The 17791-nt window shown below is 37.5% G+C and overlaps 3 protein-coding genes across 6 annotated transcripts; 1 reads left to right on the forward strand and 2 right to left on the reverse strand.

Moving 5' to 3' along the window:
- Positions 1-2623: 2623 nt before the first annotated feature.
- On the reverse strand, positions 2624-4611 carry LOC113767981. Its single transcript, XM_027312190.1, has 2 exons — positions 4030-4611; positions 2624-3262 (listed from the first exon to the last, which is right to left on the reverse strand). Exons 1-2 carry the CDS (start codon positions 4609-4611, stop codon positions 2624-2626), a joined length of 1221 nt encoding a protein of 406 aa, XP_027167991.1.
- A 1503-nt stretch (positions 4612-6114) lies between these two features.
- Positions 6115-9352, reverse strand: LOC113767323 (AP-3 complex subunit delta). Its single transcript, XM_027311374.1, has one exon. It carries the CDS (start codon positions 9238-9240, stop codon positions 6322-6324), a length of 2919 nt encoding a protein of 972 aa, XP_027167175.1. The 5' UTR covers positions 9241-9352; the 3' UTR covers positions 6115-6321.
- Positions 9353-10324: 972 nt separating this feature from the next.
- Positions 10325-16985, forward strand: LOC113768785 (HBS1-like protein). 4 transcript variants are annotated; one of them, XM_027313267.1, is made up of 13 exons: positions 10325-10496; positions 10936-11126; positions 11229-11357; positions 12437-12601; positions 12906-13109; positions 13282-13359; positions 13588-13907; positions 14016-14126; positions 14205-14689; positions 15110-15278; positions 15957-16196; positions 16296-16430; positions 16569-16985. In XM_027313267.1, the coding sequence occupies exons 3-13, from the start codon at positions 11240-11242 to the stop codon at positions 16698-16700; spliced, it is 2157 nt and encodes a 718-aa protein (XP_027169068.1). In that variant the 5' UTR covers positions 10325-10496; positions 10936-11126; positions 11229-11239; the 3' UTR covers positions 16701-16985. The 4 variants fall into 4 exon arrangements, with proteins under 4 accessions (XP_027169068.1, XP_027169069.1, XP_027169070.1 ...); XM_027313268.1 differs by having other exon boundaries at positions 10961-11126; XM_027313269.1 differs by lacking the exon at positions 12906-13109 and having other exon boundaries at positions 10326-10496.
- The last annotated feature ends 806 nt before the right edge of the window (positions 16986-17791 follow it).

Consider the following 17791-nt stretch of genomic DNA (forward strand, 5'->3'; position numbering starts at 1 on the left):
GTCATGAAAGCGAGATGAATGTAATATTCCAAGTGGAATGCAAATGTCTAAGCCACTATACAAGCTCCTGAACTTGGGGAGTTCAAAGGTCAATATGCCTCATCTTTCTCTTCAATTTTCCTAGTAAAGTTTGTCCGCAATTTTAGCCTCAACTATCTAATAAAAATTTTGTGGATCTGTTACACCTTATAGTTAACTCTCTGGAAAACCAATAAAACATTCTGCAAGAACTCGATTAAATCAAATTTTCCTATCTGGCCGTCTACTCTTCAAAGTTTTATTGAGTGGTGGCAGTCATTTGTAAAACAGCAACCACTGGAAAATAGCAATTAGACTAGTGGGTATAGACTTGGGAGAAGGGAAGAAAAACAATCACTCAAAATGCAACTTCATGGCCTATGAGCATTTTCTACTTTGTTATCTTTTTTTTCACACACACACACACACAGTATATATGTATATCTTAAATAGGCAAATGTCCTTGTGCTTATAAATTATTGGTTGCTGCATGTCTCGGCTACATACCTTAACCAATGAACACGGCAAGGGCAGTACGTACCAAGGCATTTAGATATGAGAGTATAAAGGTTTTCTTAACGTGCTCATGACTAGTTCTTACGAAAATGGCATCTGGGCGTTCAATTGCTGATTTCCACTTTTGATGGGACGAAAATCACTTTCAACTTTTCTCAAATACATGTGATTTGCCAGCGACTAATATTCAACATTGTCTGCAATTCAAAAGAAGCTGCATGGGTTGCTTTCTCTCATTTCCTCTTGCTTTTCCACGCAGGCTGCTATAAGGTTTACGTTTAAATGGTTTACATTTGAACCAGAAGAAAACTTTTGATATGAGGAATCACTATTGTCATCAGCCACAGCCCCTTTTCATACTCACATGTTGTGTCTATCCAATTCTAGAAAAGAAGAAATTATGGATTCGAATAATCCAAAATTGTGATACTCATCATTGGTTAAAAAGAATGTATTAATGTATGAATTCTTCTATTCTTTGTCCTAAGAGCACATGATAAGAGATAGACTTAATATATAATTATCTGTAAAAGTTTAACTGAAGTATTTTATCTTGTAATTTATTCTGAAAAATTATTGGGTTACAAAAACAACATTTTCCCTTCTTGGTTAGCCCAGACTTAGATGTCCTAGAAGAAAATTATTTTTCTCCTCTTCTCTAACCTTTTTTCTAATCTTGCAAACAAAACGTCTTTTTCTCATGGAATTGGTCTCCCTCCCTCCCATGTCTCTTTTTTTTTTTTTTTGGAAATAAAGTCTCCTAGGATCCTAGTGAGAGTTTTCTTTCCCCTAGAGATTCATAATGAGAGTTTTCTCCTTTTCTAAGGATTTCTGGTTAGAGGTTTCTCTTCTTTTAGAAATTTCGAACGAGAGTTTTGTTAATTTTTACATTTCTTTATTAATCTAAGTTTTCTCAGATTTGGTTATCAAATTAGAATTTTTTTTAGAACTATCTCATTAGATCTCACATTAATATATGAACTTGTTTTCACAGTGTAATATTCTCATAACTAGTGAGATTTATGTTCTTCAGATCTGTTTATATATAATTTTTGCTATTAATGTAGATTTGATGAATGATGATGTTTTTTATAATAAAAAAATACTACAAAAATAACAAAAGCCTTTTGGTTTAGCCCATCAGCGTAATTAGAAAATTAGTTGCTGACAAGATGCTGGATATGGACCTTTTTTTTCTTTTTGGAAAGATGTTGGACCCTATTACTACTTGTTACCGCGCGTGGCGCGATCTCATGACATGTAGCAACCCAAAAAATTAAGGAGATTATCCTGTCATTGTCCATGTGTTCAACGGCGGCTAAACCACGCCATAGATCGATTACCAGCTTTCCTTTATCGGAGACTACAAAAGTTGACGTCTTCTCCTCCTAATTTTTTTACGTCTTTGATCACATGAAATCTAGCCAGTCGTTCCAAAAACAAAGAAGACCAGTCCCAGATATGCACCAGTCTTTTAATGTGCCATCCTGAGAAAATGGCTACAAGGACTGTGACCTTCCATCATTTGATTATGCGGACTCTAATTACACCCTAATTAGTTCAAAATGCATAAGACTTTATGATAATGATCTCTCGTAAATTATATTTTTGTCAACCTAGTACCGATGTTTATATATATTTATATATATATATATATATATATAAAATACTGATGATTATACATTAGAAATGTGTTTTTTTTGGGGGGTGGGGGGTATATAATTACACAACAATGCAAATGACTCGTAATCTTGATGATTATCGCAAGGTGAAACCCGTATTTACGTGATTGAAATAGTTTATGAACTCAGGTATTGATTTTTTGATACATCGATGAACCAAAAAGAGATTAAATATAAATTACATTAATAAACTAGAGAGTTTTTATTGGTATTGGGTAGTTACGTGATTAGCACGAGTAACTAAGCATTTAATTGTTCTGTTCTTTCCTTGTTATGGATTTTGAATGTGTAGGGGCAGGTTATGAGAAAGCAGCAAAAGACAGAGGGGGAAGAAAGGATCGGAAATCACTCGTAGAAATGAAATGTAACCTTTGATTAGATTGAAATATATCGTATTTCAAAGAGTTTCAGGCAAACAACAACGGAGAAAGCTCTAGCAAACGTTTAAGAGAATTGGGAACAAATTTTCTAGCAAACAAAAAACATGAGGAAGAGTTCTTACCATTGTAAGTACAGTTCGTAGTACCAAACCTTACTTGATTCATAAACTCTGCATTGACATTTCTCCAATCAAATCTTCCCGGATGAGGACCTTCTCTGGACCAATCTACCCAAGTCACGCTCCTGTTTGAGTTCTCATCTGGCAAGAGAATATTCACAAGCGTGGGAATGTAGTGCTCATCATTATAACACGGAGGGCTGCAATGCTCAGCAAAAATGGGGTAATATTTTCTGTCTGATATAATTCTTATGGCAACCTTGCGGTTGACCTCAAACCACTGGGACCCTTTTCGCCATTGAGATATTGATATTGCAGGCGACATTGCTTTGTTATATCTGCCACGACCACTTTTTCTTGGATCGTCAGCTGAGCCAATGAAACTGTGATTTGAATTTATTAGGTAGTTGTAAATTGTTGTGAAGTTGAACAAAGGAATGCATGTTTCTGATAGCAGCACAAATCTTTCATTCGTGAAGTCAAGCAGTGCATTGGCTAGAAGTCGTCGCTCAGCGTCTATCATTGATGCTGTTCCCCATTGCACCGGCTGCGGTCAAATGCAAAATGAGCACTCTGTCACTTGCATGGTTGATTTTAGTTTTTTAAGGCAGAGTCGAATGGAATTTACCTCAATCTTGTTATTCATTCAAGAGAAAGGAAGAAAATCAGTTATTAAATGTCCTTTTTGTAGCGCCTTAAGAATTAGAAGTTCTAGATTTTAATCTCACGTCTCTCTCAATTTCTTAAATTCTACCCATCTCCCTGCAATTAAAAAAAATATTCTTTTTATAACAATATGATTTATTATACTACATCTCATTGAAATTAATTGCAAGTTGTTCAAAGCATCATTACAGCTTCCTCCCTAATAAAATTAATTGCAAGTTGTTGTACATTTGTGAGGATATTTTGCATAACATTTTTGGGTCATTGTAATGTACAGGGCACGAAATTGCAAAGGAGTGGTAATTCAATGGGCCATTGTGCAATTAACCTGTATATTTTCTGCTCATGCTTCCCCAGTTTTCTGCGGTAAAAAAAGTAGTAATTTCATCAGAACAGCATAGATGATAGAACCCATCTCTGTGTAACTGTGTTGTGTAATAACTTGGAATTTATGAAGTTGACAAATGGAACACAAACGAAAGTTGGAGGTAAAAGTCTTTGAGAAAAGAGCCATTTGATTTGATCCTAATGCTTGGGCATTTTGAAAAAATTAGGAAAAAATTGTATTGAGAAAGAATTCACTATTCAAACAAACCCTTTAATTCTCGAAGGCTAAAATGCAGTCTGAAGTATCAAAGCATTACGAACCTTGCTAGGAACTCTTCTTCGATGGAAAACAGAATCTTCAGGCTCTTCTCCAATGTAAGAGGGGTCTGAATGAACATAAATAGAGTATGATCCATTGTGTCCATCAAAAAACCTCTCCCACAAGGGAGCCAATGGTATCGGCCCTTTGGTCAAGAACATGAAAGCAACCTTCGGAGCATACTTGTAAGCAAACTCCTCAACCATAGGCACCATAGATGCACGCCAAAACAGTTCACTATCGTCCATTTTGTGCCTAAGAAATTGCAACTGATCCTCCGGCACGAAACTACTAATAGCAGGCAGGGGAAAACCGCCTTCGTGCGGGGATGGTGGAGGCAGTGGTGATATTCTTGGCTGTTTGAATGGTAATTCTATCAGGGTTGATGCCTGTTGGAACGATGTAAGATTAGGCATTGAGTTAATGTTCTCTAGTGAAAGAAATCTCTCAAGATACATACCACCGGTGACTCCCAAAGACAAGCCAATGACAAAATACAGAACACCAAATGCATGATGCAACTGCACTAATCGTGCAATATAAAGGTTAGCCATGAATTGACGTTGCAGCCGCTGCTCTTCCATTCATCAGAGAGATAAAGAAGAGAGCTTTAGCATACAATGAATATGAAGCAGTAGCTCTGCCCCATTATTAAGGGACGGACTCATTGGCCATCTTGTAACATCACTTCAACCGCAAGGTAAGATGAAACGATGTTCAAGAATCCTCAGATACCGGGCGATAAGCACCTCCCGGTCACCCCTTAAGCATCGGGTCAACTTTGGTTGGCTTGCTTAAGCACGTTAATGGTCACTGGCAGAATACAAGATCGAAACCCTTTTACATTGTGAGCCAAATTCACAATGGTACGATGCTTCGACAAGTTACCTCTTACCTAGTCTTAGTACCTAGTTTGATTCTTCGAGTAGACCTCGATGTATAGAGTACATTCAATGACCCGGCAAGTTGCACCATCTTTCCAATTCCGAAAAGTTTCTGTAGACCTCGACATCTGTTTCCTACCTATTCTATATTCTACTGATGAAGTCATGTGCCCAAGAACAAGAGAAAACGTTAGAGAGGACTATATGGTGCTTTGTTTTATGCCTAAGCCAGGGCTTGCAAACTGGACTAACTTAAAAAACAAAACAGTTCACTGGATCACGCATTAGCTGATTATACGAAGGTTCTGAAAAAAGTCATCAAAAATAGCTATTAGCGACTAACACAAATATAGCATGTGGTTGTATTTTGAGTCTTTTTTAGGTAACGTAATTGCTTGCCAGCTAAAAATGGATGAAGAAAGAAATAATCTGAGGTGAACCTCATCCAGTAAATCCCATTTGGGAGACTAATTGTGTAAATTAACCATAATAGCTTGCTTAAAACGAAGTTCTTGTATTAATCATATTTGAAACTGTTCAGTTATTTTTTTCCCCCAAACAAGGGAGGAGGGTGAGAGGGGATTTAAGAAGAGGAGAGGGGTACAAAAATTTTGAATTTATGACCTCTAATTCTTAGAGTCTTAACCTTAGCCACTAGTTCCGGACCTCCTCGGTTACTGCCTACTAGACTGGCCATCCTCGCATGAAGGAAAATTGGGACTTAGTATTAGAATGGGGACATTATTTAATTGTCTTGTGTAATAGAATAGAGTACTTCTGATGTAACTGAGGTTTCTACCTCTTGTACAATCTTCCGATCTAGTCTTTAATTAAAAGAGTTTGATTGTTGCTCGAAAAGAATATACCAATTGCCCCTTCTGTACCTTGACCAGCAATTTTGGTATCAGACAGTTTCGTCTGGTAACGAATAGGTTCCTAACCACTCAAAAGCATTCACTCACCAACTGGTAAAAGACGCAAAGATTAAAAGCTGTACCTTTTCCAGTTTGAGAGTGACAAAGTACTAGTTATTCAATAGGATTCCTTTCCCAGTTTTAGGGTGACAAAAGTATTAGTTATTCAATAGGATTCCGCAAGCAAATAAGTATCAACTGAGGCTTTGAAGAGGAGCATATACAAATAAAAACAAGAAAACCATCAATCCTCGACACATTTCATCTGACAAGCAGCAAGATCAAGAAATGCTCAAACCAAAATCATTCTGTATTGAATGAATTCTATCGTACACAAAAAATCAACAAAAGAAATGAAAATTTTGAAACAAACCACAATTTCTTTTAGGGAAAAAATTTCTATACAATTTACAAGAAAACTGACCTCAGACAAAGAGAAGTTTAATACAAGGATAGTCAATCTCTGGGTAAGATAAAATACCCCAGTCCTCTAATGCTATAGAAGAAAATCAGGAATCACCGGAGATTCTGCTGCCACATTCTCCATTCCATCCGCTCTTCGCCGTGACTTGTGCTTGCCATGGGGATGACTACTACTAGGCCTATCTGATCGATCAGATTCACCAGTTGCCTTTTTTGAACTTCTATGGCTTCTCTCTTTACCATGAGTACGGTGTTTGATCCTTCTAGAATTCTTGTTTCCAAGCTCAGCAATCTCCACAGTTGTTGAATCAGCATTTGATTCCAAAGGCCTAAAGGCCTCCTTCCTACTTCGCCTATTTGACGATTTGTCAGACTTGTCAGTCCGTGATGATGATGCCACAGCTTGATTGCCTAGAAGTACCTCTTGCACAGCATCTGAGATTAAATCCTCTTTCAGCTCAGTTAGCTTCTCATTGATGTGTATTCTATCTCCATCATCCAATTTTACAACCACAGGCCTAGGTTTTGCTATTGGCTTTTTCTTAGGGACAAGTGATTTCTCTGTAAGTTTAACCAGATAATCTGCCTCATCGTTTACTTTATCTTGCATACTGAGGTCATTAGCAGGTGGATAATCATTTGGAACTTTTTCCTTTTTCTCTGAAGGAAGATAATATATCCCATGCCGTTTGCGATGCTCCGTGAGTAGAGATGTTGACTCACTTGACGGTTCGCACTCTTCCTCATTTTGTTGGTCAGAAACCGTAACCACATCCTTTTCCAGGGATCGAGGTTTTTCAAGGGAAAATGAACTCAAAACAGGTATTCTAAAATCACCACATATTGCTTCTAAGTCGCTGAGATTCTCCTTAAGCTCCAAACCATCAGGAAGAGGCACCCTGCCTTGAGCACTCAACGAAACTGGCCCAAGCTCTTCAGATAAGGCATTGTGCATCACTCTGACAATTTCACAGGCTTTTAGTTCTCCCCTATCATTTTCTTCTTCCTTTGGGACCAAGCAACCATGTATTTCTTGTCGAATCAACTCAATCAAACCAAGGACATTCTTCACCCTATCCTGTATCTCCACTTCATGACTACCTGCCATTGGTCTCAGTGTTGATTCGACAAGATTTACCATCCCAACCAAACAATCTTTGGTGAAATGACCCATCTTCACAGAACAGGAAGACACCTGCTCAAGATCGCTAATCATTTTCTTCCCATCATTTCCAGAAGCATCTTTTTGCGGTTGATGCAGCATTCTTGGATTAAACCCCTCATCTGGTTCACTAAAAGTAACAGTTTGACCACTAACAGAATCAGAACTTTGTTCACACCAACCATTGTGTACAGACTCTCCCACTTCTGAGATAGATGCAGCAAGAGCTTCTTCTGGATAGAAATAAAAATACGCAGAGAATGTCAATACCTTAAATGCAGACTGGATATACACAGCCCTCACTGAAGGTGGCAAAAGATTGGTTCTTGGTTGCAATAATGCTTCCATGAGCTCAAATGGATTTTTGCAGAATTCAACATACTCCCCAGAAACCCAAGCAGCCGCAGATAAAATTCTGTGGATGAAAGAATTTCCAAGCAACGCAGGATCAATCAATAAATCACGCCCAACATGAACAACCTCCGGTCTAACATCCCTAACTCTCATGCCAATGTCTACAAGCTGGTTCTCAATTTCCTCTCCCTTCTGGCAATGTGGAACCCTCGCCATTTCCCCAAGAAGTGAAACATACCAGTCAAAATCAACAATTGTCTCATAATAATTTCTCGAACAAGTTGACAAGATAGACCCTAGGATCTCATTACAAAATTCTGGGTCAGACTTGAGTGCATAATTAATCAAAACTCTACAAATTTCTGCTACATTGTCCTCTGAAACCATAGCCATTACAAGCCTTAGGGCCTCAAATTTAATATTGACATCCTCATCACTCAAGGACTTAATCACAACCTCCTTATTCTCCACAACAGCATTCAAGGACTTAGGTGCAATAGCAGCAAGCGCTTGCAATCCAAGATACTTAAGATTCGGATCATCTTCAGTCAAAAACTCCCTAATCTTCTCAGCTGCAAGCTTCACGGCTAACTCATGCTGAGTTAAACTACACACAATCGTCCTAATACACTCAAAAGCCAACGATTTTGCCCCAGTACGCCTCAAATGCTCACAAATCGGCTCCACAACTCTTTTCCCCAACCTTGGCTCTAAAGGCACCAACTTGGCAAAGATCTTCAAAACCTTAATCAAAACCCAATTGTTCCTAGAATCCACCAAAATCCTATAAAACTCGGGGGCTAGAGGCAAATACGATCTAGGTTCTTTGTTAGCTAGCTCACAAAACACTCCAACGATGGCGGAAACAATACCCACATCAGCATTCTCTAAATTCTCGACTAATCGCTTAAAACACACCCTCACGGAATCTGGGTACAATTCAAAAACCCTCAAAACAGTAGCAATAGCTTTCTTCTTAATAAACCCCTTATTGCTATTCAATAAAGTAAACAATTCGGGCGTCAAATCGCGTGCTAAATCGGGAGTACAAATCGAAGAAAGCGTCTGAAGAGCGAGGCTTACCTCATGGGGGTTGCCCGAATTGAGGTCTTTCCGGAGCTGATGAGTGAGGAGGAGTATGACATCCGTGGAGGAGTTGAAGGAAATCGAGGCGGCAAGATAACCGGTCCGTTTTGAATTGAAGATGGTGGAGGAGGAGAGCTCGATTGCATGGAAAGCGGCCCAGGACATGTCGATGGCATAGAGGGAGTGAAGGTAGGTAAGCTTTTGAAGCGCGGTGGTTTTGGTTTGTTGGTCCGTTGATTTGATCTCGCGGCGAACCTCATCTATGGATTTCGAGACAAAAGTGGAGGGTTCGGGTGTTCCGGCAGCGAGGTTGTGGAGACGGAGGCCTTTGATTAAATCCTCCAAGGATCGTTGGAACAAGGAATCCATTAGTGAAGGACCTCCGGCCATTAAATTTGGGGAAGGCCAATGAATTGAAGACAAGGTCCGATTATATGGAGTTTGATGAGGTTTAGTGTGTGAGTGTGTGTTTTTGGGATGCCATGATGATCAGGAATTAGTTCTGAAGGCTGAAGGAATGAGGGAGAAGGAAGAAAGAGTATTTTTAATTTATGTTTTTTTTTTAAAGAAAAAAACTGGTGTGTGAGTTTTTTAAATAAAGTCGTTTGAAGCTGCACGAGTTTATCAACTACCACGACTTTTGGCTGAATTGTGGAGTCCATTGGAGGTTGAACTCATCGTTGATGGAATCATTTTTGTTAATGGAGCCAATGATTTGTCACAGTGCAATAAGTAAACTGAAATGATAATTTGTAAGCAACTCACAACTGTAAAATGGGTAAAACGAATTCGTACAACTTATTCAAATTAAACTCTTCTATTTGATGGAATAAATATTAACATTAAAACTAGAACAAACTCACAATTTGTCGAGGTTCATATTTCAGAGCTTTTGATTGTGGTGCGATCTCGTTATATTTTGAATTGTAATTTTTCGTAAAAAAATTTTTATGTTTATCACGTGCATATTTTTTAATTATTTTTTTATTTTACATAAATCAAATCGTTATAACATATTTTTTTATAAATACTTATAGTAATAATAATAGTTTAGCTTCTTCCCAAATAATGTAGGGAAGGAAATTTCTTCTTTTATTCTTTTATGACACAAAAATTAAGTATATAAAATTGAAAGTTGAAAAAGAATTTTCGTGTAATTAATCTTTTAACTTATTCATTACTGTTAGTATTACTTTACCACATTACTATCTTGTTCGTTGGATACTAAATATAAGAAATGTGGATTTTTTCTTGACACAAACACAATTATTAATACATGCCAAATAATTTAACATGATTTTCAAAAATAAAAATAGAAAACAAAATCAATATAAAATACTAACAATTGCACTTGTACTGTTATTGTTAATATTAATATTAATATTAATATGGATGTTATTATTTTGGTTATTGCTTCGGTTAGATTTATGGATGTTGCACGTACTATAACACAAAACCGCAAATCAATCAATAAGGAAAGAACAAGGGGAAGAGTAGAAATAAAGGTAGAGAGATCCATAGAAGAGAAGAATGAAGATCACCGACTGCTAGAAGCTTAAGATAGCCATAAATAAGCAAAGGAAACATCAGCCAAAAAGCACCACTTGTCACCAGCCAGCCAAAGCCCTCTTTCCAGCAACCAGCAGGTAATAAATCTTTAGCCTTCCTTCTCTCCTCTTCCAGATTTTCATGTCTTTACTAAAACCCTAACCTTTTTTATTCTTTTAACTGTCCCCAAGTGCCCATAGCTGCACGCCCATCAAAATCCTGCGGCAATGTATGAGCATTTTGGAGCAACCCAAATAGCCAAATGACTTCCGTGGCCTAAATTAGAGCTGGGTTTTTTATTCCTAAAAAGAAAAAAAAAAGATGATGACTTGGGTTGTGGGCGCAATTTAATTATCTTAATTCTACTCATTTTGATTTCGTTAGTGGGCTTGTTGTAAATTTACTGAATTTGGTCTAGAAGTAGTGTTGAATTATGTTTCACTAGTAATCAAGAATTGTAGTAGTATTAGTATTCGGGAGAATGAAGTAGAAATTATTGCTACTAAATAGAGGCTTTACAATTCTATTTTCCTGCAGCTTACACAACTGTGGAGCGTTACAGGAATTCTGTTTAAGAGCAGTGGAATTTGTGAGATTTGTTGATCAAGTGAATGGAAGGATTGCGAGTTGATTGAATGTAGGTTGAAAAGTTATTGTGGGTTGCATTTTCATCAGCTTTCCAGGATGTCTATGTTCTAACACAATTTTAAGTAAAAATCAACGTTAAGGTATGTTGTTTCTGGTAATTGATTAGCCTTTTCACATGTAAAATTTTTATATCGTTGGGATTCTGGAATTTTAACGTAAGCTTTCTTTTTGTCATTTGACAGAAATTAGCAAGATGCCTCGTAAGGGAAATTATCGAGTTGATTATGAAGATGACTATGATGCGTATGAAGATTATGAGTACTATGACAACGACAATGACTATGATTATGGTTACAATGCCAACGAAAATGGTAAAGATTGTCTTTTCAACTTGGTTTTCTTGCTCACCCGCTAAATGCGGGGCTTATACTGTCTTTGGCATGGAAATTTTTGGCAAAGAGGTCAGAGTTTTACCTGTACTTGTGACTTGAAGTTTCAGGTCCTTTGGAGTAAAAGTTCTAAGAGTCCACAATTTTCTTTTGCATTAAGCCATCGGGAAGAAAGTAGACAAAAAAGTTCTTTTGGTACTGTTTTCTAGATTAAAATGTGATTTTGGAAATTTACATGGATTCGTGAATAACTAGGGAGGACAATCTCAGAAGCAGGAGAAGTAGAAGTACATCTGGATAGGGTGAAACTTTATGTGGAATTTGGGCATTACATCTTGAATAAAGCATGATTAGTTGGGAGACTGGTAAAGTGAGCAGAAGGATGCTATAGGATAAGGCAAATTATGTCTTGGTTGAGAAGAGTACGAATTCATTTTCTAAAATTAAATACTAACCATAATAAGCAACTTCCTGCAAGGATTGTTAACTTTTTCTCGAAAGGTGCTTTTTTCACTGTCGTATCGCATGTGTAACAAATCTAATAATACATCTTTCATGTAATATGTCTGTATATGTAAGGAAAGAATTTGTAATTCTCAAAATCAATGGAGTTGAGAGCCAAGATTCTGTTTGGATGGATAAGGATTGCTATTCCTAGAAGGTCTGTTGTGGAATGCTCATCCCTCGGTTTACCATCTATGTTTCTGACATAACAATGAGTATGTGATTGTTAAGCTTATGGTTTCTTGTTGTGGATAAATTACTAGCAATGGGGAACTTGTTTTAAAGATAAAATCTGGAATAGGATTTGCTTTATCTCATTTCTATGGTGTTGTGTTTTGCATATTTGTAGGGTACACATTTTATGGATATATATATCAGATAGTTATTGCACTGCAAGGGCGATTTCTTCAATGGAAATCTTTTAGGAAACAGCTTTCAAATTTTTCCACCAATCAAATGCTATGTAGACCTACTTGTATTATATTCTAATTTCGGACCTAACAACTAAAAATCTTCTCCAAATTGAATTAATTGCTTGGTGATAACTACTGAAACAGGTGTAGTGCCTGAGTCTAAGGAAATACAAGAAGCGGCGAAGATTGGGATTTGGCGCTGTCCAATATGTACATATGATAATGAAGATGATATGTCTGCATGTGAAATATGTGGGGTCCTTCGTAATCCACTGGTTAAGGGCCATAGTAAGAGTAGTTCTGGCCCAGGTGAGCACCTCCTCAAATACTCTGTATCATTTTCTATATACTTTTTGACATATATGCAATGCTATTTGTAAGAGTACCCTGCTGTAAGAACTATTATTCAAGTGAAAAGAAACAGGAGTTTGAACCCTTCTTGTTCAGTTTTTCATTTCCTTGTTCTGATCGAGTTTGATCTTTAAACAATGGGGAGTGGTTTACCGATAGCTTGCTTCTAATTTGCCCAACGAGACCTATTTTTATCTCTGTTTTTATTCATTTAGTATCTAAATTTGCTAGCTCCTTCATAGAGTAGATCGTTTCTATGCAGTTGGTGGCATATGCAAAGACTCTGGAGTATCCATAATGGCCAAGTCTCTTTTTGCATCATTGCCGCAACACAAACCCAAAAAGGCCGTAGTCTTTGAAGCAAAGAATGGTGCTCTTTTGAAAGGGGAACCTGGAAATATACTTGGGGACTTTCATGATTTCCATAGGGCTTTTAGCTCTCAAAACAAATACAAGTTTAATATAGGTTTGGACATACTCTGATACAGGAAAATAATTAATGACAGGAAAATTTTCAAACTCCAAAAGTGTAGTCTCTTTCTCTCAGTTTTTGCTCCTTTGCTTGGCCATTATTAGAGTCATATCATCGGATAGCATCCATATATGAATGTTCTTACTTGTACTATTTGTTATGGCAGCCCCTTATAAGTTTGATGGTCCATCTCCAGATGACTTGGTGTCAAGTGGAATGCGTTCCTCCACACTGGGTTCTAAAGGTTTCATTTTTTTTCCTGCTCTTTCTTCTTTTCATGTTGGCTCATTTGTCTTTGGTCTATGCGATTGTTTTCATCTGTGCTGATACATTTGCTCTCAGCTTTGCCAAATTTTTCTGCAAAGACTAAGCGATTTTATGTTTCACATTCTTTACTCATTAAGTGAAATGATGTGTTGTTTAACTTTGGAAGGATGTATCTTCCTGATATGCTGCCTATTTTCTACTGCAGCCAATTTTAAGACTTCTTCATCGCCAGATGTTTCTAGAAAAGAAAAAGAGCTTAAGATTGAAGTAGAAAGAGAAATAACTATTGAAGGGCATGATAGCTCTTCTGCATCAACATCAAAGGAGAAGGGTCCTCTTTTAAAGATTGAGGGCAAACCTCAAACCATTTCTGGTGATATGATGAAGATGTCAATATCTTCGAAGTCTGGAAGTGCAAAAAATGCCAATCGTGCAAGAGCTTCGGTAAGTGCACCATTTAAACCTGAGAAATGGATGCTTCCTGACCAGATTGAAGATAAATTGAGTCAACTAAATCTCGCAATTGTAAGTTATCCATTTGTTTTCCTTTTGCGACTAATAGATATCTCTCCATGTGCATTTCCTGCTGTTTGCTGTAGATTTTAATTCATCTTCTTTTTACTATATTCATAGGTCGGCCATGTTGATTCTGGAAAGTCCACACTCTCAGGAAGACTGCTGCATCTTTTAGGGCGTATATCCCAGAAGGAATTTCACAAATATGAGAGAGAGGCCAAACAACTGGTATTTAAGCTAGCATTTGTTATATTCATAATGGTAGGTTGGCTTCTAAGATTGGTGAACCCTATGTTGTTCTATCAGGGAAAAGGGTCCTTTGCTTATGCATGGGCATTAGATGAGAGTGCTGAAGAAAGAGAAAGGGGGATAACTATGACTGTAGCTGTTGCATTCTTCGATACCAAAAAATATCACATTGTTCTACTTGACTCACCTGGCCACAAAGACTTTGTTCCAAACATGATATCTGGGGCAACACAGGCCGATGCTGCAATTCTTGTTATTGATGCTTCAGTGGGTGCATTTGAAGCAGGAATGGATGCTTCTGGAGGGCAAACAAGGGAGCACACACAACTGATTAGAAGCTTTGGCGCAGATCAGATTATAGTTGCAGTTAACAAAATGGATGCTGTGGAATACTCCAGGGAGAGATTTGATATTATTAAGCAGAAGCTGGGTGTATTTCTTCGCTCCTGCAGTTTCAAGGAATCTTCTATATTGTGGATTCCCATGAGTGCCATGGAAAACCAAAATTTGGTTGATGTTCCTTCTGATACACGATTATCCTGGTTAGTTTACTTGTGCTTGCCTACTCTGAAGTCCTTCGTCTTCCAAAATTCATAAGGATAGCTAAATTTGAAGGGAGAGCAATTTATAGTGTATCCTTTCTTGGTCAGGAATGATAGTCTAATTTTACTAGTTCTCTGTGAATCTGATATGGATGTCATCCTATCTGCTTTGTAACTCAATTTAAGTATTTCAATGTGAGTTTAGAATTTCATCTAGCCCCACTATACCGAATTGATGTCATGAATTTCTGAAACATTTTTCTTCTTTTCTTGTTTGACACAATGACCATTTTAAACTATATTTTTAGTAGCCTTTTAATTATGGTGTGTTCCCAAAAACTGGTTAATCAGATGTATAGAGAACAGAACTTTAATCATGTTTATAGTTGCTGAAAAGTTCAGGGTGATTGGACTTTGCAGGTACCAGGGACTTTGTCTGTTGGATGCAATAGATTCTCTCCAGCCTCCTGTTAGGGACTATTCAAAGCCTCTACTTCTGCCAATTTGTGATGTTATAAAGTCACAATCACAAGGACAACTGTCTGTAGTGGGGAAAGTGGAGAATGGAGCTCTTCGTTCTGGATACAAGGTAAATATTGATGGCTAATTTCAGTTGTCATTTGCAAAAGAAAATTTTGTTAGTTGATATCATACCGTCTTCATAATGTCCTTGAAATTTCTAGGGGTGAAAAAAAATTTTGGTTTTCTGGATTCTTGACGTTGGCAGTGGTTTGCTTAAATCCAACTTTATGTGGCTTATTTTGGCAAGGAATTTTTCAGATGCTCATTCTCTATTGATCTTTCACATTCATCTGATTGAAAGCCTTCTTCTTTTCCATTTTGTTAAGTACAGAGTTTCAAAGCTTTATCCAACCATACGCATATAATCAGCCTCAGACATATCAACTAGCAACTAACACTAAAAGCCCTAGTGGATAGTGGCAATAATATGTAAAACCATCAGTGCTGTAAGTTACAAGTCGGTCGAAGCAAGGGCGAAGACATGGACTACCATTTTCTCCATTTCTCAAACCTTCTTCTTTCTTTATTGTGCAGTTGATTTGGCCCTCTTAATGTGGTTTCCTCTCCCTCTTTTGCCTGACCATGGTTCTCTTTTTCTTTGGGTTGCTATAGTACTTCGCTCCAGTCTATCTCAATCATTGTTGTGTAACTTCTAAGGTTTCGGTGGCTTGGAGACTGCAGAGTGATTTGAGTTTCTAGAAACAGTTGCTGGTTTTAATGTTTTCAGTCATGTTTATTGGCATAGGTTTTAGTTATGCCATCTGGAGAAATAGCAACAGTGCGTTCTTTGGAACGGGACAACCATGTCTGCAACATTGCGAGAGCTGGAGATAATGTGACAGTCAGTCTGCAAGGTGTTGATCCGAATCGAGTGACAGCCGGGGGTGTGTTGTGTCACCCTGATTTCCCTGTTGCAGTTTCTAAGCATTTCGAATTAAAGATTGTTGTGCTGGATGTTACAACTCCAATTCTGATTGGTTCTCAGGTGGAAGTTAATTTAATTTAAGATTCTCGTCCCTGGATATTACTTGTCCATTCAATTTCTTCTAGATATTTATGTGTATAATATTTGTGGTATGGATAGTTGGAATTTCACATACATCACACAAAGGAGGTAGCTAGAGTGGTCAAGATTTTGTCCCTGCTTGACCCAAAGACTGGAAAGGTGTCAAAGAAGTCGCCAAGATGTCTGTTATCGAAGCAGAATGCTGTAATTGAGGTTTGTACAATTTCCAATAATGCTTCTCTCTCTCTCTTGCGGAAGGAGAGAGCCTGTGATTGTCGTTGGTTCGCCAATTTGCGATATACTCGCAAGCATTTAAAGAATTTGATGGGTTGTTTTGCTTCTCATGTTTAGGTGGCTCTGGAAGAGGAGGTCTGCGTTGAAGAATACTCGAGATGTAAAGCCTTAGGAAGGGTATCCCTTAGAGCATCAGGGAGAACGATAGCGCTTGGTGTTGTTACTAAGATTGTACAAAATGAGCAGTAGTTTCATTGCAAAAACAAAGGAATTTTTGCATGTCGGCCAGAGCCCACGCCCGAATAGCTGCTGACTGCCAGCATCTCTAGCCTGAAACCCATGGTGTAGTGCAGAGTTAGCACCCTGTATTGGGTATTCTTCACTGTACATTATTGCTGATCCAATTTTGGTAAATTTGCTAGTCACACCCCCTTTGTCTATCCTCTTGTTTTTTTTCCTCTCTCTTTCTTTTCCCTGAATACAAGCAACATACACACAAAATTTTTTAGAATCCACGAGTACAGGCTCTTTGGAGAATATTGACATGACATTGATCTTATTTACGGTTAAGTTGTGGAAGTATGAGGAAAAGATGGCGGCCTTCTCTGCTGGGGTGGGGTGGGGGATTTCGCAAAATCGTAGAGGTGAGGCTGAACCCAGAATATCAGTAGAAATGAGAAATGAAAGTATGAAACAGCCTGAATGTTAATAGAAAATGCTGGTCTTCCCTCTATAGCCCTTTTTACATTCCATTCCAATTAAGTTCCTCCTTTCCTTGTGGAGTAAGATGGTATAGATTTTGTAGAAAAAACGTAAAAATCAATAGACCGATTGAGAACGTGTAAAGGAAAAGCCAAGAACCGTTTAGTCCTTCGAGGGCACGACTCAAATTGGTCAACTAATCCATCCCACGCTCTAGACACATGCCTCTTGTGTGCCATCTTGTTGCCTCACCCTTTGAAAAACTAATCAACACGTATTACAAATATTAATCAATTACACTTAAGCTCCACATTTTTGGTTATTGCTGATCATTCTACATTGGAAAAGAAAGTTTGTCACTTTGGCTTGTTTTTTGGTAGGTTATTTTGATTGATTATAGGCTCTGATTTTTAAAAATTAGTTTTTTTTTTTTTTAAATTATGTTCTTGTTTGCTCTTTGTATTTAGATTATACTTTTTTTAAAATTTAAAAAAAGCTAAAATTTATAATACACCAAAGAATAGCTTTTGCTGATTCAGATTATTCTTTATAATCACTTTCATAATCAATTTAAGCAAAATTTAAAGTGAACAAGAATTAGGTCTTTTTTTTTCCCCAAAAGAATAAGGTCTTGTCAA

The sequence above is a fragment of the Coffea eugenioides genome, chromosome 4 (assembly GCF_003713205.1).
Source record: "Coffea eugenioides isolate CCC68of chromosome 4, Ceug_1.0, whole genome shotgun sequence".
Classification (NCBI taxonomy): domain Eukaryota; kingdom Viridiplantae; phylum Streptophyta; class Magnoliopsida; order Gentianales; family Rubiaceae; genus Coffea; species Coffea eugenioides.